The sequence below is a fragment of the Amphiura filiformis genome, chromosome 12, assembly GCF_039555335.1.
Source record: "Amphiura filiformis chromosome 12, Afil_fr2py, whole genome shotgun sequence".
NCBI lineage: Eukaryota > Metazoa > Echinodermata > Ophiuroidea > Amphilepidida > Amphiuridae > Amphiura > Amphiura filiformis.
This window is the reverse complement of record NC_092639.1, coordinates 25,441,873-25,466,956: the sequence shown is the minus strand read 5'-3', so window position 1 is coordinate 25,466,956 and position 25,084 is coordinate 25,441,873. Positions and strand designations below refer to the sequence as shown.

At 36.8% G+C, this 25,084-nt stretch overlaps 1 protein-coding gene across 1 annotated transcript in view; it reads left to right on the top strand.

Annotated features, from left to right (window-relative positions):
* LOC140166726 (GREB1-like protein) overlaps positions 1 to 24,044 on the top strand; it is an 81,077-nt gene extending 57,033 nt beyond the window's left edge. The window contains 2 exon segments of the mRNA XM_072190225.1: positions 8,488 to 8,619; positions 21,630 to 24,044. Coding sequence (XP_072046326.1) covers positions 8,488 to 8,619; positions 21,630 to 21,796 — 299 coding nt within the window. The 3' untranslated portion in view covers positions 21,797 to 24,044.
* The last annotated feature ends 1,040 nt before the right edge of the window (positions 24,045 to 25,084 follow it).

Below are 25,084 nucleotides of genomic sequence, written 5' to 3'. Positions count from 1 at the left end.
TAGTGTGGATCATTATAAACAGGGAGTGTGCTTTAGCTTTAGATAATCCATCCAATCCAGTATTACTTGTGGACTGTTATCTCAACCTAGGGCCTAGAATTGAAGGTGAGGTCATGTGTAGTAACATATAGTGTGGATCATTATAAACAGGGAGTGTGCTTTAGCTTTAGATAATCCATCCAATCCAGTATTACTTGTGGACTGTTATCAACCTAGGGCCTAGAATTACAGGTGAGGTCATGTGTAGTAACATATAGTGTGGATCATTGTAAACAGGGAGTGTGCTTTAGCTTTAGATAATCCATCCAATCCAGTGTTACTTGTGGACTGTTATCTCAACCTAGGGCCTAGAATTACAGGTGAGGTCATGTGTAGTAACATATAGTGTGGATCATTGTAAACAGGGAGTGTGCTTTAGCTTTAGATAATCCATCCAATCCAGTGTTACTTGTGGACTGTTATCTCAACCTAGGGCCTAGAATTACAGGTGAGGTCATGTGTAGTAACATATAGTGTGGATCATTGTAAACAGGGAGTGTGCTTTAGCTTTAGATAATCCATCCAATCTAGTGTTACTTGTGGACTGTTATCTCAACCTAGGGCCTAGAATTACAGGTGAGGTCATGTGTAGTAACATATAGTGTGGATCATTGTAAACAGGTAGTGTGCTTTAGCTTTAGATAATCCATCCAATCCAGTATTACTTGTGGACTGTTATCTCAACCTAGGGCCTAGAATTACAGGTGAGGTCATGTGTAGTAACATATAGTGTGGATCATTGTAAACAGGTAGTGTGCTTTAGCTTTAGATAATCCATCCAATCCAGTGTTACTTGTGGACTGTTATCTCAACCTAGGGCCTAGAATTACAGGTGAGGTCATGTGTAGTAACATATAGTGTGGATCATTGTAAACAGGGAGTGTGCTTTAGCTTTAGATAATCCATCCAATCTAGTGTTACTTGTGGACTGTTATCTCAACCTAGGGCCTAGAATTACAGGTGAGGTCATGTGTAGTAACATATAGTGTGGATCATTGTAAACAGGGAGTGTGCTTTAGCTTTAGATAATCCATCCAATCCAGTATTACTTGTGGACTGTTATCTCAACCTAGGGCCTAGAATTACAGGTGAGGTCATGTGTAGTAACATATAGTGTGGATCATTGTAAACAGGTAGTGTGCTTTAGCTTTAGATAATCCATCCAATCCAGTGTTACTTGTGGACTGTTATCTCAACCTAGGACCTAGAATTACAGGTGAGGTCATGTGTAGTAACATATAGTGTGGATCATTGTAAACAGGGAGTGTGCTTTAGCTTTAGATAATCCATCCAATCCAGTGTTACTTGTGGACTGTTATCTCAACCTAGGGCCTAGAATTACAGGTGAGGTCATGTGTAGTAACATATAGTGTGGATCATTGTAAACAGGTAGTGTGTTTTAGCTTTAGATAATCCATTCAATCCAGTGTTACTTGTGGACTGTTATCTCAACCTAGGGCCTAGAATTACAGGTGAGGTCATGTGTAGTAACATATAGTGTGGATCATTGTAAACAGGGAGTGTGCTTTAGCTTTAGATAATCCATTCAATCCAGTGTTACTTGTGGACTGTTATCTCAACCTAGGGCCTAGAATTACAGGTGAGGTCATGTGTAGTAACATATAGTGTGGATCATTGTAAACAGGGAGTGTGCTTTAGCTTTAGATAATCCATCCAATCCAGTGTTACTTGTGGACTGTTATCTCAACCTAGGGCCTAGAATTACAGGTGAGGTCATGTGTAGTAACATATAGTGTGGATCATTGTAAACAGGTAGTGTGCTTTAGCTTTAGATAATCCATCCAATCTAGTGTTACTTGTGGACTGTTATCTCAACCTAGGACCTAGAATTACAGGTGAGGTCATGTGTAGTAACATAGAGTGTGGATCATTGTTAACAGGTAGTGTGCTTTAGCTTTAGATAATCCATCCAATCTAGTGTTACTTGTGGACTGTTATCTCAACCTAGGACCTAGAATTACAGGTGAGGTCATGTGTAGTAACATATAGTGTGGATCATTGTAAACAGGGAGTGTGCTTTAGCTTTAGATAATCCATCCAATCTAGTGTTACTTGTGGACTGTTATCTCAACCTAGGGCCTAGAATTACAGGTGAGGTCATGTGTAGTAACATAGAGTGTGGATCATTGTAAACAGGGAGTGTGCTTTAGCTTTAGATAATCCATCCAATCCAGTATTACTTGTGGACTGTTATCTCAACCTAGGGCCTAGAATTACAGGTGAGGTCTTGTGTAGTAACATATAGTGTGGATCATTGTAAACAGGGAGTGTGTTTTAGCTTTGATAATCCATCCAATCCAGTGTTACTTGTGGACTGTTATCTCAACCTAGGGCCTAGAATTACAGGTGAGGTCATGTGTAGTAACATATAGTGTGGATCATTGTAAACAGGGAGTGTGCTTAAGCTTTAGATAATCCATCCAATCCAGTGTTACTTGTGGACTGTTATCTCAACCTAGGGCCTAGAATTACAGGTGAGGTCATGTGTAGTAACATAGAGTGTGGATCATTGTAAACAGGTAGCCCTGGCTGAAATTTGATACACTTTTGATACACCACTTTTGATACGTATGAAAAATGTATGAAATAAAAGGCTTTGAATTGGAACCCTCATTTCATACACTTTTATGTATCAAAACTGTATCAAATTAACATTGCATACACATTTTATACATATCAAAAGTGTATCAAATGCCAAGATAATGTATCAAAAAGTATCAAATGAAATGTATCCTTTCATTTCATACATATTTGATACATAATTATATCAAAAGTGTATCAAATAAGTAACTGTATCAAATCAGGGTTCCAATTTAAACTGTATCAAATTAGCATTCAAATTTTTATCCTTTCATTTCATACACATTTCATACATAATTTATATCAAAAGTGTATCGAATATGTTACTGTATCAAAGAGGGTTCCAATTTAAACTGTATCAAATTAGCATTGAAATTTTTATCCTTTCATTTCATACACATTTCATTCATAATTTATATCAAAAGTGTATTGAATATGTTACTGTATCAAATGAGGGTTCCAATTTAAACTGTATCAAATTAGCGTTCAAATTTTTATCCTTTCATTTCATACACATTTCATACATCATTTATATCAAAAGTGTATCGAATATGTTACTGTATCAAATGAGGGTTCCAATTTAAACTGTATCAAATTAGCATTGAAATTTTTATCCTTTCATTTCATACACATTTCATACATAATTTATATCAAAAGTGTATCGAATATGTTACTGTATCAAATGAGGGTTCCAATTTAAACTGTATCAAATTTTCGTTGAAATTTTTATCCTTTCATTTCATACACATTTCATACATAATTTATATCAAAAGTGTATTGAATATGTTACTGTATCAAATGAGGGTTCCAATTTAAACTGTATCAAATTTGCGTTCAAATTTTTATCCTTTTCATTTCATACACATTTCATACATAATTTATATCAAAAGTGTATCGAATATGTTACTGTATCAAATGAGGGTTCCAATTTAAACTATCAAATTTGCGTTCAAATTTTTATCCTTTCATTTCATACACATTTCATACATAATTTATATCAAAAGTGTATCGAATATGTTACTGTATCAAATGAGGGTTCCAATTTAAACTGTATCAAATTTGCGTTCAAATTTTTATCCTTTCATTTCATACATATTTCATACATAATTATATCAAAAGTGTATGAAATATGTAACTGTATCAAATCAGCGTTCCAATTTAAACTATCAAATTAACATTCAAATTTTTATCCTTTCATTTCATACACATTTCATACATAATTTATATCAAAAGTATCGAATATGTTACTGTATCAAATGAGGGTTCCAATTTAAACTGTATCAAATTTGCGTTCAAATTTTTATCCTTTCATTTCATACACATTTCATACATCATTTATATCAAAAGTGTATCGAATATGTTACTGTATCAAATGAGGGTTCCAATTTAAACTGTATCAAATTTTGCGTTCAAATTTTTATCCTTTCATTTCATACACATTTCATACATAATTTATATCAAAAGTGTATCGAATATGTTACTGTATCAAATGAGGGTTCCAATTTAAACTGTATCAAATTTGCGTTAAAATTTTTATCCTTTCATTTCATACATATTTCATACATAATTATATCAAAAGTGTATGAAATATGTAACTATATCAAATCAGCGTTCCAATTTAAACTGTATCAAATTAGCGTTCAAATTTTATCCTTTCATTTCATACACATTTCATACATAATTATATCAAAAGTGTATGAAATATGTAACTGTATCAAATCAGGGTTCCAATTTAAACTATATCAAATTAGCGTTGAAATTTTTATCCTTTCATTTCATACACATTTCATACATAATTATATCAAAAGTGTATGAAATATGTAACTGTATCAAATCAGCGTTCCAATTTAAACTGTATCAAATTAGCGTTCAAATTTTTATCCTTTCATTTCATACACATTTCATACATAATTTATATCAAAAGTGTATCGAATATGTTACTGTATCAAATGAGGGTTCCAATTTAAACTGTATCAAATTAGCGTTGAAATTTGTATCCTTTCATTTCATACACATTTCATACATAATTATATCAAAAGTGTATGAAATATGTAACTGTATCAAATCAGCGTTCCAATTTAAACTGTATCAAATTAGCGTTCAAATTTTATCCTTTCATTTCATACACATTTCATACATAATTATATCAAAAGTGTATGAAATATGTAACTGTATCAAATCAGGGTTCCAATTTAAACTATCAAATTAGCGTTGAAATTTTTATCCTTTCATTTCATACATAATTTATATCAAAAGTGTATCGAATATGTTACTGTATCAAATCAGCGTTCCAATTTAAACTGTATCAAATTAGCGTTGAAATTTTGATCCTTTCATTTCATACACATTTCATACATAATTATATCAAAAGTGTATCAAATATGTCACTGTATCAAATCAGCGTTCCAATTTAAACTGTATCAAATTAGCATTGAAATTCTTATCCTTTCATTTTATACACATTTTATACATAATTATATCAAAAGTGTATCAAATATGTCACTGTATCAAATCAGCGTTCCAATTCTAATGCTGGCCAGCGGGACCGCCCTATTTTTGATACATGCCATTTGATACACTTTTGATATAGTTTTTGATACACTTTTGATACAGTTTTTTATACACTTTTGATAGTTTTTTTGATACACTTTTGATAGTTTTTGATACACTTTTGATACAGTTTTTATACACTTTTGATACACTTTTGATACACTTTTGATACAGTTTTTTATACACTTTTGATACAGTTTTCAAATTTCAAAATTGGTCCAATCAAGCTCAAATTCAACAAGAATTATCCTTACATGATCTAAACATATTTGCAAACATTAATGACCCCAAAGTGAAGGGGTCAAAGGTCAAATTTTGAAATTAGTCTAATCAAGCTCAAATTCAACACTGCCCTCTACTGCTAATGCTGACCTCTAGCACTTTCCCCCCATCACGGAGCAGCTCAATGCACTTTCCCCTATCAACGTTCAAAATTACAACGCAATAGGATAAATGTGTGAGAAAGTTGCAAAAAAGAAGCAAAACCCAACCAAAATGGAACATACATACATCAGAGGGCCTGCTTGGAATGCAGTGCTTGTCACTGAAGTTGTTACCCTCAATAAAGAGACAAAAAGGCTACCAATAACATCTACTATACAGGCATGTGCTATATTCATGCTTTTAAAATACATATACATTGAGGCCCTATATATAATATATAGTAAGCTTACCTTATCAGAACAAAGTCAGACATTTCCTCTTTAATCACAGTCCCTGATTACAACTACATTGTAACCTAATGTGCAGTCTACAAGCATGTTTGTATCTTCATCATGATAAATAAAACACCATAATTTGCTCTAAAATACAGTACATTTCAAATGCAAATCCTGGTGTTAACTGCATACATGCCACATGGGCAAATTTGAAAATGATGAGTCATTATCTAGACATGTGATCAGTTATTGATACAGTTTTGATACACTACAAAAGGTCAGTTTATGAAAGCCCAATTTGATACACTTTTGATATACCTCTAGCCACCCAAAATAAACTAAGTCCAATTTAATACGCTTTTGATACACTAAAAAACAGGCAAAGTCCAATTTAATACACTTTTGATACACTGTATTCAGCCAGAATTTGACTAAGTCCAATTTGATACACTTTTGATATACCTCTAGACACCAAAAATTAACTAAGTTCAATTTGATACACTTTACATACACTAAAAAACAAGCAAAGTCCAATTTAATACACTTTTGATACACTGTATGCAGCCAGAATTTGACTAAGTCCAATTTGATACACTTTTGATATACATCTAGCACCAAAAAGTTCACTTTGATACACTTTACATACACTGAAAAACTGCAAAGTTCAATTTGATACACTTTTGATACACCACAAGCATGGCCAAAATTAACTAAGTTCAAATTTGATACACTTTTGATACATTTTTGATACAGTTAGGTGGTATTTGATACAGTTTTGATACCTTATATTTTCAGTTGATACATTTTCAATACACCCTTTGTATATCAAAACTGTATTAAATTGCTGTTTGATACAGTTTTAATACACTTTGATACACTTTTGATACACTTCTTGCTGTATAGAATTTCTGCTAGGGAGTGTGCTTTAGCTTTGATAATCCATCCAATCCAGTGTTACTTGTGGACTGTTATCTCAACCTAGGACCTAGAATTACAGGTGATGTCATGTGTAGTGACATATAGTGTGGATCATTGTAAACAGGGAGTGTGCTTTAGCTTTGATAATCCATCCAATCCAGTGTTACTTGTGGACTGTTATCTCAACCTAGGGCCTAGAATTACAGGTGAGGTCTTGTGTAGTAACATATAGTGTGGATCATTGTAAACAGGTAGTGTGCTTTAGCTTTAGATAATCCATCCAATCCAGTGTTACTTGTGGACTGTTATCTCAACCTAGGGCCTAGAATTACAGGTGAGGTCATGTGTAGTAACATATAGTGTGGATCATTGTAAACAGGTAGTGTGCTTTAGCTTTAGATAATCCATCCAATCCAGTATTACTTGTGGACTGTTATCTCAACATAGGACCTAGAATTACAGGTGAGGTCATGTGTAGTAACATAGAGTGTGGATCATTGTAAACAGGTAGTGTGCTTTAGCTTTAGATAATCCAGCCAATCCAGTGTTACTTGTGGACTGTTATCTCAACCTAGGGCCTAGAATTACAGGTGAGGTCTTGTGTAGTAACATATAGTGTGGATCATTGTAAACAGGGAGTGTGTTTTAGCTTTAGATAATCCATCCAATCCAGTGTTACTTGTGGACTGTTATCTCAACCTAGGGCCTAGAATTACAGGTGAGGTCATGTGTAGTAACATATAGTGTGGATCATTGTAAACAGGGAGTGTGCTTTAGCTTTAGATAATCCATCCAATCCAGTGTTACTTGTGGACTGTTATCTCAACCTAGGACCTAGAATTACAGGTGAGGTCATGTGTAGTAACATATAGTGTGGATCATTGTAAACAGGTAGTGTGCTTTAGCTTTAGATAATCCATCCAATCCAGTGTTACTTGTGGACTGTTATCTCAACCTAGGGCCTAGAATTACAGGTGAGGTCATGTGTAGTAACATAGAGTGTGGATCATTGTAAACAGGGAGTGTGTTTTAGCTTTAGATAATCCATCCAATCCAGTGTTACTTGTGGACTGTTATCTCAACCTAGGACCTAGAATTACAGGTGATGTCATGTGTAGTAACATATAGTGTGGATCATTGTAAACAGGGAGTGTGCTTAAGCTTTAGATAATCCATCCAATCCAGTGTTACTTGTGGACTGTTATCTCAACCTAGGACCTAGAATTACAGGTGAGGTCATGTGTAGTAACATATAGTGTGGATCATTGTAAACAGGGAGTGTGCTTTAGATTTAGATAATCCATCCAATCCAGTATTACTTGTGGACTGTTATCTCAACCTAGGGCCTAGAATTACAGGTGAGGTCTTGTGTAGTAACTTATAGTGTGGATCATTGTAAACAGGTAGTGTGCATTAGCTTTAGATAATCCATCTCCAATCTAGTGTTGTGTTTAAAAAAAAGTGACCAAAAATAGATTTTTAAAATCATATAAAGCCCCAAAATCCATTAAAGAATCTGGGTTGAAATCCTCCAAAACAAAGGAATCTTCGCTTCCCTCCAGCTCCACCAAGGTGCTTTTCTTGGACCCATCAGGGACCTTAAGACTTACGGCATTATTTCAGGATTGTTTCAGAGAACCTACTTGCATTTCTAACAATTTTTACATACAACTTTATTACATTAATCTATTCTAAATATATTTTTGTTATCTTTTTATAGTTCACTTTGTTAGTTCGAGACCACACTCTGTCGTAGACACAGCTGAGGGTGTCAAATTCAGCGGACTTCTCCTGTACATGTGTGATGCTTTTGTAGAGGCTGCCTTCCTGAAACAATTCAGGTTTATACATGGTAAGTACTTGGACCAAGGTACCTGGCATGTGCCTGCATTGCAAAGTATCCAACAAAACACTATTCGCTACTTGCACGGTTCCGCCATTATGCACTATGTGCGGGAGAGCCTCGAACTGGCAGCATACATGAATGGGAATTGAACTAGTCATAACGTTCTGTGTAAGGTTACATAATTCTTCCTTTCATGTATGCTGCCAGTTCGAGGCTCTCCCCGCACATAGTGCATAATGGCGGAACTGCAAGTAGCTAATATGATACTATTGTTGATGCAAGTTTTTTTTTCATTATTTGAAAATATATGTTTATCAGCAATGACACGTGCATTGCATGTGTACAATGAACTCAAATATTAACCTTTAATCTGTTTGATAGTAAATACAAACTGATATGTGGTTAATAGGTGAAAGTGCACATTTTCTGAATCTATATGACCAGAGGACTATTTTTGGTAATTTTGAATGTTGACCCCTATGCATAAGCGTTGATCATGGCCAGGGACAGGCGATTTTTCGGCGCCATGAAATCGCATGACGCTACCGAAATTCATGTTTTTCCGTGCAATTCACTATGAAATGTGAACAAAAATGATTTTTTGTTTGTCTGTATTGAAATATCAGCCTTGTTTGAAGAGTACGCGTCATGCAACGATAGATTAACAAAAACATGAATGTAACCATTTACTAATTTGTCTCGTACCAGTGTTGCTTACTTCCGCGTATGGGGGTACTTCTCTAATTCTGTGGGATGTACGTATATTAGTAGGGGTAAAAATAATGATTCCGTGACCAAATCACGGGAAATATGATTTGAAAGTGTTTTTTTCTTTTTTTTCTTTTTTACTTTGAAGCATGTAAAACATATGAAATGGTCAAATGGTTTGAAAAACTCCAGATAGAGGGCGCTTTTCAAAATGGCTGCCAAAATGCCTAAATTGGTCAAAAATTGCCACAAATTTTGTGATTTAGATATCATAATGTTAAACATACATAATACTCTGCATGACACGGTATATAATTTCATATTTTGATATGTTTTTTTTTTTCTTCTTGTGTTTTATATGTATGTTTTATGTATAAAAGTTCCGCGCAATCTCCGCGCAATTAGCTGATTTTTCGCGCATTTCCGCGCAATTTGCTATTTTTTCCATAATTTGCTATTTTTTCGCATAAATCGCCTGTCCCTGATCATGGCATTCTATGAACATATCGCCCAAATTATCATTTTTAAGCATTAAAACATCATTCAGTCATACATATAAACTCCTCAACAAAAGTTTGGAAAGTTTTTTTTATTTTTTTTATCTCAAATTATTTGTCACATATTCATATTGTGTTGCATATCAATGGATAGCAACAATGCTCCCCTTTACCATGACACCCCATTTGAAACAATAACATTTTTCACGGCTGAGTACACGCCTTGTGAATGTAGTGGGGTCTCAAACAGAATTTGCCAAATTGACCATTATCTGTGCTCAAACAACGATAGCCACTAACCTCAATAGCGGGTGGAAAAACCACAGGCAGCCACAATAGTCAGGCACCTTCTCCTCATGCTGCTCACCGAACTGGTTACACGTTACTGTGGCATGGCATTCCATTCTTCAACCAGGCTTCGTCGCAGGTCATTTAATGTGGTTGCATATGGGCTTCTCTGGCACGCACAGCACGATCAAGCTGGTCCCACAATTGTTCAATCGGGTCTGGCCTGATGGCAGGCCATTGTGACTCTACTCCCATATTCTGTAGGTAGTCGTTGACTACCGTGGCTCTTTGGGGCGAACGGTGTCATCTTGGAGGATTGCATTAGGTCCCAGATTGTGAAGATATGGGATTGCAGCTTGCTGCACAGAATAATGGTAATTTGGCAAATTCTGTTAGAGACCCCGCTACATTTACTAGGCGTGTACTCAACCGCAAATGTTATTGCTTCAAATGTGGTGTCATTTGTAAAGGGGAGTATTGTTGCTATCCATTGATATGCAACACGATATGAATATGTCACAAATAATTTGAGATACAGATGCTTGAAAAAACTTTCCAAACTTTTGTTGAGGAGTTTATAAGAAGGGGAAATGTTTGTTTGGTATACCTGACTACAGGTACTTCATCAAAATTATTGTTCATTTGACCAATGCAAATATTTATCGTCTATTGCAAATATTTACTGTCAATTGCATGTATATGGGATTGTTGATATTGTGATAAACTGGTTTTAGGACGAAAACTACTTGACCATGAATCCCATCTATATCTATTGCATACATGGGATTGTTGAAATTGTGATAAGCTGGTTTAAGGACAAAAACTACTTGACCCCCGACTTGACCATGAATCCCATCTATGTCTATTGCATACATGCGATTGTTGATCTTGGGATAAGCTGGTTTTAGGACGAAAAAGACTTGACCATGAACGCAGTGATATTGACATTGTTTTGTAGTGTATCCAGAAGTCAAACACCAGGTGGATTGGAGCGATGGACAGCTCCTTAGGTACCAAGGGGAGGGGTGACTTTGTAAAGGAGTGTGAGTGAGGGACATGGGTAGCAGGGGAGGCTTTGTAGGGAAAGGGTGTGAACAAGGGGCAAGACCATAGATAGCAGGGGAAAGGTACTTAGTAGGGAAAGAGTGAGAACAAGGAGAAGCACTGTAGGTACCAGGGAAAGTGAGGGGAAGCCCTTTATAGAGACCAGGGAAGAGGTACGAGGGGCGGTCAATAAGTTCGTAGAACAAGGTACTTGAAAGAGTACTAGCCAAATTCTTGAGCATGGTCACTACAAACCTTAATGCACCCGTCGTAATTTTTCTTGAAACCTTCTATGTCAACAAAATGTAAGTCTTCCAATAGCTCCTTGAGCCACTCTTAAGTGAAGGCTCACCAGCATTGATCACCAGTAAACTTGATATTATGAAGCTAGGACTTAAAATTCTAAAATAGGTTTCACTAACTGGAGGCCATGCCTGAACCACAATGTGGTTACTTTAGTTAACGGACACCTCTGTCGTGAATGGCAGCTTGACAAACTAAGAATAGCGTACAGGACACAATCCGAGAACAGTCACATTCCTACCATCAACCTTCTTCACATGATGGCTTGCCTCAATTTTTCTATCAAAATTGTATGATATATGCCTATGATTGTACTTTCATTTGGCAAATGATCTGTCATCAAGACTCTCCCTGGATCTCAGAAACAGCGATGAAGACCTTGCACTATGGTGACCGATTGATGATGTGAGATCCAGGTGCTTCCACTAACTGCTCTCGTAATTCCAGTGATTAATGTATATTTTATCACCTTTAGCCACGTATAGATTAAACTTGCCTCGGTCCTCATTCTAAGTGTATAGAAGGTGTGGACCTGAATATGTCAATTGATATCAAATTTGTACATTAAGATTCTGGGACCCCATCTAGAAGACACCCTGGAATACCCAATGTTAATGGATTAAGGTCGAAAACACATTCATCAGAGTTGTCATATTTTGTGGCTATCTCATCTTTCTTTTTTGGCTCTTTATTCATTATCAATGCCACTGTACCAGCACGTATATCGTTAGTAGTGACGTCAGCAAGTCTTTTGGACCTTGTATGATCTTCAAGGACGCTCATTCCATTCTTGAACTCTAAGAACCATTTCGTTGCTGTTGAATATCAAGGACTTTATTACCATTTACAGCAACTGTACATTGTTAAATTTCATTTGAGTTTTCACCGCCGTTCGGAGAAATTTCCATAATGACCCTGTATTCACTTCTGGTAGTACCTGTGAATTCATGGAGGTAGACTTCCTCTGAAGAGTGTCCTGCCCACATACAGTGAGGCAAAAATCTAATATTTTTGCGGTAATGTTTTAAAGGAACAAGCTTTCAAATGAGACCAAATTCAATACCGTGCGACAAAGTAGCATACCGAGTTCTACGAACTTTTTGACCGCCGCTCGTACCTTTGTAAGGGAATTTGAGTGAGGGACATATAGATAGCAGGGGAAGGGTGCTTTTGTAAGGAAAGGGTGTGAACAAGGATAAGCACTGTGGGTACCAGGGGAGGTGAGGGAGTGCAGGTGAGCCCTTAAAGCCATATTATAACATTTTCAAACAAAATAGATTAGCATTTCTTTGCCATAAAATGTTAGCTTTTACTGTCAGATATATCCCTTTTATTTTGAGGCGAACAACTACAGCAAAGCAAAGAAAATTGGTATTTACTACCAGCGCACATGTCGCCAATACGTACCACTCCTTCGGTCATGTTATAGTACGACCTTTTGTTGTGTATATCACCGTCCCGCACGCCGTGCACGTACTGTGTGGTATGAACATCGTGTATGCGTTCGACTAATAATTCCATCGTAATAATAAAGCGCTGAATCCGGCGTTTTATTCAAAATCTCGGATTTTGACAAAACTTCAGCACCTAGAGTCTTGATTTTTGCAGGCTATATTGGTTTAATAAAGTACAATTGAATCGTGTAAAAAATGAATTAAAAAAATTCAGTGAGGGCGTCCTCCTCAGCAAATATGGCTTTAATAGTAGGCATGTCCACTAAAATTTGAAGTACTTTTAAATTGATTCAGACCTAACTTATTGGCTGGGAATTGATGAAAGAAGCATTTTGGCGTTTAAATAATCTTAATCGGACATTTCATTCCAGAGATATGGCCTTTCGAGTGTCACGGTTTTATATAGGGCTGCTAGAACATGTTGAAAAGTCCAAAAAGGAATACTAACAGAAAGTGCAATATTAAGGTGCTTTTTCTTAATGTATTTATTAACTAGCGTTATCTGGAACATTATATTTGCTTATAACAACATGCAATAAGATCATCCTGAAAATTTAAGCGATTTTGTTGACATACAACAAAAAATATAAGACCTCAAAACCCATGGTTTGTTTGGTGGAACCTCAAGTATGACCATTGATGGCTGCCATGGAAAATATCTCCATAGAGGAGCTGAACAATAATTGCATTATTTCAAATGAATAGCGGTAGTCTTAAACATTGTTCAATCTTTTATGGTCAGCACATTTTATCTTCAAATATGATTATATTTCATCATGACATAAGTTTGGTAACATTAATCACTACCAATTTTGAGAAATTTGCTCCAACTCAAAGGTTATCTTTACTACATTGAGCAGTATACTGTGTGTGCGTGGAAGCCATGATGGGTACCGGCAGCATATCTAAAATGCACATGGTGGTCAGAAGTGCATAATTTGAGATGGGTTTTGGAAGGCTTAAACATTCTTTAATTTCTTAACATCCTGTACATTTTGTCTTCCAAAATAGTTAAATTTTATGAGTATGTAAGTTTGCTTGTCTGAATCAATCCAAATTCGGAGATAATTGCATTTCAACACCTGATGCACAGAATGGTGTCACTTCAACCTGTTGTAGTTCTCATCTCATTAAATTTTTCTTTTAATAAAGTTGATCTCGTGATAAAGGAAGGTCTTCTCTATTTACTGACCAATCAGGAAAGAGTTTGGTTAATGTTTTCTGGTGGAATCAGGAATTTCTTGAAAGAACCTGTTTTAGGTCTAAATCGGGCCAATGCAAGTACTGCATACCATGGGACTTCCTTCATTGATTTGTGTTCGCATTGACAATACATGTGTGAGTGCACACAACCGTAAATGGGAAACCGTTCTAGTAGCAAATGTATTGACAGTGGGCATCCCTATTAATAGGTACCAGGGAGAAGAGCACCTTTTTAAGTGAGTGTTGAGATTCAGAAACAAACTAAAAATAAAGGGCCAAGATCACACACAATCATTATTATCCTGACTAGATTCTTCTATGTAAGACGCAGGGGAAAAGGAGCATCCTTACTGGCTATGCACATATACCTGGGAATCCAGGGTCACCAAACCCAACCAAACTTTCAGCTGTCAATATTTGATAATGCAAAACTTTGAACCTGTTTATCCAGCAATTGCATCATACAGCTAGAAAATAGTTGATCATACATGTGTATATGATATATCAACATCAAACAAAATATTAGGGTAAGAATGATATCCTTGGCACCTTGCACATTTAAATGATATGTGACATAATCGTGGGAAATGAGTTGAATGTCAAAATATTCAATTTTTGGTGAACCATGAAATGGTATCAGTCTATATTAGTCTAACTAACTAACTTGCTTGCTTGCTTGCTTGATAAATTCCTTCAGATTACGACTCGATAATGTCCAAATTGCGATTGTGTTAGCCCATAGCGCTAAGGGGTGGTGCAATAATTATGTGTACCCGGGGTGGTGAATTATAGGGGGGCAAAGATTTTTTTGGCAGGCCAAAAGGGGGGCGAGCATTTTTTGGCAGGTCGAAAGGGGGGTCAAGCGATTTTGGCAAGTGGGAAGGGGGGGGGGGATAAGGGTTTTTGGGAGAGATATTTTTGGCACCGTTTTATATACACCATAAAAGGTGTAGGAAAGCGTTAGGAACACGTTTAAATATGCAAAATTTCCTGCTCGCTGCGCTCGCACTATATGATAAGACAATTTAAGGTTTTAAATTCGGGTTCCTCAAAATTTTGCATGTGTAAGGGGGGCAAATATTTTTGGCACGTCAAAGGGGGGGCAAATATTTTTGGCACGTCAAAAGGGGGGCAAAGATTTTTTGGCACGGTCAAGGGGGGGGGGCAAGTGATTTTTGGCAGACCTTTTTGAGAATTCACCACCCCGGGGGTACACATAATTATTGCACAACCCTATGAGAAGAGGTGTGAAGCTCCAACATCGAGGCACATGCGCCGCTGGCTTGTAGATAAGTGTATTATGGGGCATAGTAGTATAGCCTTAGGTCTTAGTAATTAATGAAGTTATAGGCAATATATCATTTGCAGAAAACAAAAACAAACCAAAGAATGTTGAGCATTTTTTTGTAACTCAAAATCAATATTAGCGACATCTCTCTATATTTCTCTTATCACATTATGTTGACTTGAACCGATCTGGTGACAGATAATGTGAACTATACCTTCAGGTAATGACCGATAATGTGAAATGTCCTTCGCCTTGAACGTGTCACATAACTTGATATGTCAAGTTATATTAGGTTGAAAAGATAATAATATTGTGTTTGTCACTTTGTTAACTGTTTCAGAAATTAATCAAGGCCAGTGCATTTTATTGAGGTCAAGCTTATTATGGATTGAAAATCTGACCTGGAGAGTTGGGAGCACCCATTAGTTCTAAAGGGGTTAAAGTTATGGTTTAGGTCATTTAAGATTTAGGATCAATGTTAGGCGTATGTTATATTAGGACAAGGGTCAGTGTTAGTATTCGGGTTAAGTTTATGGCTATGGCTTAGGTTAGGGTTAGGGTGGGAAGGATTAGGGTTCATAAATGATCCTTATTGGTTTTTCGGACTAATCACCCTTTGAAATAGCAGTGGAAGGCAAATCTTTTTCCTACACCTGTTTTTCTTCTGTTTGAAATTGTCAAAACTTCCAGTTGAAATCCATACACCCCCTATGGAAGACGTGAATTTATTTACCAAAAAAGCATCATTTCCATTTGTTTGTATTTTTGTTTTTCATTGCAATGGTGAAGAACTCTATGGGTAACTACATTAGGGAAATGTTGTGTGTATGTTCATCAAAAGGCTTTTTTCTAAACACAATGAAACATACACAAGAAGAAAGCTTAGATTACTGGGAGTAACATAACCTAGTTGGTTGAAATCAGTCAAGAATTAGCATTAAAAATGGACAAAACACCTGTTTTTAGCTGTTTTTAACAGCTAATGAGTGCCTGAGTAATGCAGCAATACATAAACCTTGCCATCGTACGTGTAAATGACACAGTGTCACACACTATGTTGGGCAGGAGAATGAAGAGAAAAAGGCAGAAGAAAGAAGAGAAAAAAGAGGGAGAAGGAAAGGCGGAATGCCCATACTAATACAGGAAGAGAAAATTGGCAAAAGAGAAGGAAGTAAATAATATACATGTAGAAAGACAGTTTGTATTAAAATTGAAAAAATATAATTAACATTCTAGTCTTGATTCAAGCCCGTATCCACCCGGGGCCACATACTGTATGTTACGCGTGTAAGTAACAGCCAACGACGGTGATCGATTCTCTAGGGATGGGGATGCTCAAATATACGGTCTTGATCAATCTGTATTAAATCTCCGAGATTCCAGATTTCATGTAGACTGCCAAATATAGAAAATAATGAGATGCCGCTGAATATTGATGAATTTAGCCATCGAATCATGTACCGAGATCTTGTTTGTCATTTATTGTTTGAAACGTAAATGTGCAGCATGGCTGTTTCGTATTAGGAAATCAATAACCTGCTCGACCGCAAGATTGACAGCAAATGGGCAGTCTGATCATCCTACAACCACCAATGAAAACAGCTTATTTTGTCAGTGCATTGGGTCATTTACATACAAACATTAATGAGCTAAACAAGTTGTACAAGATGTTCGGCTTCGCCTCCCCGATCGCGGTTTGTAAAACCATGAAGATAAAACTGACAGTGCCAATAGCTGTGAGTGCTCGCTTCGCTTGCCAATGGTGCGAAATATAAATGATCATAAGCGGCCGGGGCCCGAGGAAATTAGCTGGCGATAGTATATTGAGACCGTCTTGAACAAGACTACATTAAACCTTTATGCAGATAGTAGTATGTTTATTTTTGACATACACATGTATGTTCCTTTTGGTTGTTAATCTCTTTTATCTTGGTGTGTGTGTGGGGAGTGAGGGGACTGATAAAACAGATAATTAGAGAATAAAAGATAGGATTTTGTCTTTTGCCTATCCAATATCGTGTCATAATGGATGGGCTGGCCAATATTTTGAGTAGTGGATGCCGGCGCAGCCGGTATCCACTACGATAAAAATATTGGCCAGCTATCCTATCTTTTATTCTCATTCTTATTCAGTTTTAATGTAATTTTTGCGAGAAAAAGTGCCTTTTTTCAGAAAAAAATAAAGTTACTTTTGTGAGGACATTCCCGTTGTTTTAAATGAACGAAACCATCACGAACATCTAAGCCGCCGAATCGCGTTCTTAGTTCTCGCACGTGTATTACGCGAACGCATTATGGCGCGATCATTGAGGAGCAACAAGCGTGCCGCCGTTGCGTGGCGGCGCGCGCCCTGACTAATATCACTATCAACTATTGTGAGATATTATACACCAGTAAACCAATCAAATTACGTGAATTCTTTACAAGACGCACCCATTGAATAAGAATTCAGTATGGTATCAATGGCCATAGTATTATGTCACCTGTTCAGTGATTCCTCCTGTTTTAGTGATTGCTCCTATTATTCTTAATTGGTCTTGAATCACTTTTATCTTTGAAGTGCGTGTTTAGGGGAGGGTGGGGAATGATAAAATGACAATCTGGTATTGTGTCAATCGCCATAGTCTGTATGTCACCTGTTCAGTGATTCCTCCTGTTTTAGTGATTGCTCCTATTATTCTTAATTGGTCTTGAATCACTTTTATCTTGGTGCGTGTTTAGGGGAGGGGTGAGGGGAATGATAAAATGACAATCTGGTATTGTATCAATGGCCATAGTCTGTATGTCACCTGTTCAGTGATTCTTCCTGTTTTAGTGATTGCTCCTATTATTCTTAATTGGTCTTGAATCACTTTTATCTTGGTGCGTGTTTAGGGGAGGGGTGAGGGGAATGATAAAATGACAATCTGGTATTGTGTCAATCGCCATAGTCTGTATGTCACCTGTTCAGTGATTGCTCCTGTTTTAGTGATTGCTCCTATATATTCTTAATTGGTCTTGAATCACTTTTATCTTGGTGCGTGTTTAGGGGAGGGGCGAGGTGAATGATAAAATGACAATCTGGTATTGTGTCAATCGCCATAGTCTGTATGTCACCTGTTCAGTGATTCCTCCTGTTTTAATGATTGCTCCTATATATTCTTAATTGGTCTTGAATCACTTTTATCTTGGTGCGTGTTTAGGGGAGGGTGAGGGGAATGATAAAATGACAATCTGGTATTGTGTCAATCGCCATAGTCTGTATGTCACCTGTTCAGTGATTTTTCCTATTTTAGGGAGTGTTCATAAATACTTTGGTGGGGTGGTTGAAAATATTTGTTGAGGGTCTAAAATTTGTTGATCCCTTTTTAGGGTCTATATTTTTGATCCCCCTCATGTCAAAAATGGTGTTTTTTAAGTCATAGAGTGGAACTTGAAGGGGGTATACCACCTACCATTTTCTGATTTGATCAACCTCCTCAGTATGGCAGTTGCTGTCAGATTTGTGTAAAAATTCTCCCCAGTTTGAATGTGGGTGTGTGAATCTCCCCTGTTCGAACACACACACCTTCACACTTGGTAGCATTTACTACAAGAGGGGTGCATGTGTACACACAATAGCCTAGCATTGTGGCCACCCGATTTTAAGTTTATGCAGAGGTTAAAAGTTTCTATAAAAAATGTCGTTCCAGAATAAAGCGCTACGACACAAGTCATTGTTTCTTCTGATTGTTAATATGAGTATTTAGAAATGGTCATGATCTCAAATATCTTTTAATTTTGTTGATCCCCTGAATACTGACTGAATTTTTAATTTTGTTGATTTGAAGCTTGAGAGTACACAATTGAATACTTAACATTTATACATGCGGGTGCACACAAAAATTTGGAATGTGCATGTCTTGTCTTACATATTGCCCCACACTTTTACCCTCAAATTTTGTTGATGACTGAATTTATTTTGATCCCCTTTTTAGGATCCAAAAAATTTTTCCCCCTCACATTTTCCACTTCCCCCCCACCAAAGTAAACTGAGCTCAAAAAGAAACTTATAATTTTTTACAACTTGTGAATCACATATCTTAAAATACTGTCAATCAAAATGAACCAAAATTTCACACAGGACTACCTTAATACTCTACTCAAAACACATGTCAGTAACCAAGCAGTTGTCCAACTGACACAACAGCAAAATGCACTGTCATGGGACAGCTTCCTGGACTTCCTTCACTTTCACAGCCCAACATTTGGAAACCCAAAAAAAAAATCTGTAAGAATGCACACAAGATCCTTGCACAGATGATAAAACGGTGCTTCTTTCAGCTTTTCATACACTTTTTTCATGAAACAGGGCTGGGCTGTGAATGTGGTCCAGGAAGCTGTCCCATGTCAGTGCATTTTATTGCATCATATTTACCCAGGGTGGCCCGATCAGCACCGATCAGCACATTTGCTGTTGTGTCAGTTGGATAACTGCTTGGTTACTGACATGTGTTAAGAGTAGAGTATTGAAGTAAATCTGTGTGTAATTTTGGTTCAATTTGATAGACAGGATTTCAAGATATGACCTTGTGAAAAATTATCAGTTTCTTTTTGAGCTCAGTTTATTTATGAACTCTCCCTTAGTGATTGCTCCCGCTGACTCGGCTAGCATGGGCTTACGTGGAGTGTGTGGGCTTACGTGGAGTGTGGGCATCTATGTCATATTGGAAGTGTTGAAAAAAGTTAGGGTCTTCAGTGACCTACCTGTCCAAGTTTTAAGCTGTGAGCCAGTTTGAATTAACGATTGTAGAATTTGCAATTTGATAATGACAGTTTGTTATCAGGTACTCATTACACAAAACAAGATAGCTATCAATACAGGTATCATGGCAATTTAATTGTTTAGCGATAACAACTGTTCAAGTGTTACATATATACTTATAAAATGTGGTATTTGAACAGACTTTTAAAAGGTCTCCCAGAGGAATTCAAGTTAGAATAGAACTGCCTGTGATAGAAGGAGAAACACCAAAATATCTAAGGGCTAGGATAGCAATATTTTCACATATTTTTTGTGGGACCTAATTTGCAATATAATACAAATTTTATGGCAAATCATTGGGAGCATGTGTGGCCGAGTGGATAAGGCGCCCGACTCATAATCCATAGGTTGTGAGTTCGAGCCCCGCTCGTGCCAATGTGTTGTGTCCTTGGGCAAGGCACTTTATCCTCATTGCCTACTGGGGGATGTGTTTGGGTTGGATTGGATGTTTGTATAGTTGTTTGTTTCAATGTTGCAATATTGGTGCGGATTAAGCTGCTGCCTGCAAATTGCATTGTGTCTGTTTAGGTGTGTTTAATGTACAATTCTAGCAATTTGACCTGCAGGTCACCATTAGAGTTTGAAATAAAACCTTCCTTTTTTTACCTTCCTTTATTACAAACTGACATTTTTGAAATTTAAAGGGGGTAACACAGTTGGTTTTGGATATGGATTGTCTTTAAAATTATATATAATATCAAATATCGTCCCCTTTATGCAGCTTTGTGAAAAAACAAGAGCATTTTCAGCGTAAATGTGAATAAATAGCAAAATTTGCAATCCAAAACCTTGGTATGCGTGAACTGCATTCTGGGCAGGCAAGCAACAACATGTGCCGTAATTCCCGTTCGTCATGCGCTGTGCGTGCAGCGTGGTTGCACTGACAACCAAGCTCCACTAGGTCCATGTTCCGATACTATTTGTGACATTAGTTTTCATATACCACTCCCCACAACCTCAAAGTAAACTTGAATCAATTGAAAATTTTGACCTTTCGTATTGAAAATATGGATTTTTTTTCCCAAAGCACCAAAAAAATTAAGGCTTTTTTGAGAAAAAAATCCATATCTTCAATATGAAAGGTCAAAATTTTCAATTGATCGTAAACTTTCCTCACAGCTACATACACTTTAAGAATATATCATTAGATTTATAAAATTTAATAAGAGGACTGTTATATACCAAAAATGTGAAAAATATCAATTTTTAACAATTTGTCATAAAATTTGTATTATATCGTGAATTTCAAAAATGAAAATTATTTGATATCAGAAAGACATTCTTCGTATTCAGAATGCAATTCGATATGTCTGATGTGCTCTCATGTCCCACAAAAAATACTGTCAAAACGCTCATTCCAGATCCCTTAAACCATTTTAAAAATAACATGGTACATAGTCCATATATGTAGTAACTTATAGTTTTCTTTTTTTTTCAATTGAATACAGGTGCCAAACTGTGCTTGATCAGTTCAGATCGTAACTCTCTTCGTCGGCAAGTGATGCGTCTGGATCTGGAAGACAAATGGCGGTTCCGTCTGAGAGATGAATTCCAGACTGCTAATAGCCTGGATGATCATCCCCTCTTTCTGCTGACAGGCACACATGATGAATGAGTGGAGGAATGCAATCAATGCTGGGTTATACACTGGGGTTATACAGGCTTAGAGTTTTCAAGAGCGTGAGAGCAATTATTATTCCCCATGGCTCAATTCCTTATTTTGAACATTCATTAGAAAGTTCAATTTAAATCCTCTCCTGGCAGCTCTTCTTCACATTCCCATGAGAATGATATGTAGCTTGCAATCAAACTCTAGGCTAGAGACCAAGTTGTCCATTTTACTGGTAAAGAAAATGGAATTCAGTGTTTTGGTGACAAAAAATAAGGGGGCACGGCACTGCTCTGCAAAAATTGGGGGGCGCACACTGGGTGCCCCCTAAATCCACCCCTGAACCGGGTTCCAGTTGGAATCCATACACCTATATGGAAGACATGATCTTAATCTCCCACACAGGAATTTCAAAAAGGTTACCTGAATGGGTGACAGCAATTGAAAGTTAAACCTCCTGTGTAGGAGATTAATGTCTTCCAAAGGGAGTGTATAGATTAAATGATGGTTGGCCGAAAAGATCAAATGGCCCTTTGACTGATTTGATCGAGTTATCAATCATTGTTGTCTCAAAGTCTTATAAAGGCATGTCAAATCAGAGTTACAGTTGAGTTATTTTTAACTTTCAACAAGACATGACTCTCAAGTTGAATTAATTCATGGGACAAGTCATCAAATCAGTTATAATTATTGGTTGTACCTTCTGCATATATACTAGAAATTTCAATTGGATGAACACAGCCTGACATAGTGTGATAATGTAGCCAGCATGTGCGCCTGTGCATGCGTAACATGGAAGTTAATCCAACCATGCCAATGCACTTGTGATTGGTTAGTATTTTAATTATTGTATCCAAGGTAGTGCATTTGAGTTATCGTTTGAAATACATGATATACGATCGTGGTTGGATCATGTCCAGGCTGTTGAAAGCTGTGTACATTCAATTAAAATTTCTAGTATATGCAGATATCACCAATCCAATATTTGGATTGTTCATGCTGATGTGATATGAATGATATCAATAACGTCCACGTATATATGTGTGTATCTAACTAGCAATGTGATTGGGATGCACATATCGACTACTCAGTGCAATAGCCACCCTGTGAACATTTGGCAATTTACACACAGTATATTGTACGCATCAACACGTGGCAGCTATTGCACTTACCCACTTCTGGCACTGAGCAGTCAATATTATACAAATATTGAATATTATACAAATATTGATTGCTATGAGGGGCATGGTTAAAATTATAGGCCCAAGGTGATCTCAAAACCATGCTATGACCCGAGGCGCAGTTTGAGATCACCGCGGGCCTATAATGTTAACCATGACCCAAATAAAGCAGTCAATATTTGTTTTATATACCTCATTGATATAGATTTTTGTCATCTGATTGGTTAAAAGGCCTATTTTATTGTTCATAGGCCATGGTAAAATTTACAAAGAAAGTTTTTCGTTATGAACCGATCGCGTCACCGCAACTGGCAGGCAGGGCGTTGGCGCCGCGTACGTAATGCGAACATGCCATCGCGCGCATAGAGTTTGATCGGGACGCACACCGGTGATGTGAAAATGACTATGCCCGGGGAATAGTCTTTTTAAAAGACTATTGCCCAGGGGAATAGTTCAGTTTTTACATAATTCTTAAAAAGGAGGGCATAGCTAATTCAATGACTGCACTTTTAACCAATCAGATGACAGGAATCTATATAATGAGGTATATAAAATTTGATATGCAGAGGTTATGAATTAAATTTAAAACACTGCCAAAAACGTGAGTGAAATGTTGCAACAAATATAGCAGTCAGGCAAATTTCTGTTCAGGAATATCTAATTTGTTAATGATTAACCACATGGGCACTACCACCAAATTATCAGCCTTAAAGAACTATTTTGATTGGTTCCGGGGGGGGGGCTATATGGCTATATGGGGACGTGCCGCAAACATGGGTAGCATTTTCAGCCTTCTGGTATATCAATGACCCCTTTTTCAAAGCCTATTTTGGTATATGAATGGGTCCTTTTTCAAAATTTTCTCAATTTTTTAGGAAAACAGCCCAATTTTTCCTTAATCTAGCCAAAATTTTCAAAATTTTCCCAAAATTTTGGGAAAATTTGTAAAAACTAAGACAATTTTGGGTAAATTCGGCCGAAAATTTTGACTTTTGGTATATTAATGGGTCCAAATTTCTTGAAAAATTGGTATATTTATGGGTCTACCTCCAAAATCTCAATGCACGTCCCTACCAAAACCAAACTTGAGTACCCCGGATTGGTTACAAAGGGGATATATCATGTATTGAGCCAATCAGAGATATGGTAAGAATAGTCAGTAGGGCTAAAAGGGATTAAGTTGCTGCAAGATTTAAAAGGTTTATTTTGATTGGTTATTGTATCATTTAATTAACCATTCTGTAAGAAAGGTAGTAGTGCCCATGAGGTTAAAAACTATGTTTCTGTCATTAGAGTGATGGTTGAAATATATTTTGATATTAGTGCCCTGCGGGGACAGGTAGATGGTCGGGTTTTATTATTCAGGGAATGCCAGGATCGTGGTGAAAAAAATGTTGCAAGTATTGAAGGTCTGTACAGGAGGGAAATTTTTTATGCCTAAAATTCCAGTTATATCAAGGCATCCCATATGCACCATTAGGCAAATCTACAGTATTGCAGCCCTTTTTTGAGGGAAAACATTTGTGTGCCATTCAGTAAACTTCAAATTCCCTTGAGTTCTGGTTAGTCAGGTTGAATGATGATTGCTGCTGTCCGGTAGTGACCAGTAGAGCTGTAATCATGTGGAAAGCAGACAAAGGGATATCAGACAAAATCTTATCTGTCTCAAGGTTAATTTGTCTATCGCCAAAAATTGGAAAATTTTGCTTTCTACCCTTTGGGACCAAGCCATATCTTAATCATTTTAAAATGTTTATATTTCTTATTGGATGTTTTGTAGAGGACCATGCATTTTTTGTTGAAGCAAATATTGTTTTCTTAGCAGCTGTTTTTTTAAAGTTGTCTTTCCTGTATACTAATACTGATATTTATAGTAACTTGACAAGACATTATCTTTTGTAAGGAACAGTTTGTGATAACTGTACCAGTCAGTCAAACCCTGCATATGTCTTGTACGCAATGCTGCTGCCTTGAAAAGGACACAGAGAAATTCCTTTTAGTTTTTGAAGTGCTCTATTTTTTGCCTCTATATGGGCCATAGAATTTTAGAGGCTAACTGCTGCCCAAACTTGAAGAGTGATACATGTATGTGAAGCCATATACAGAATACCAG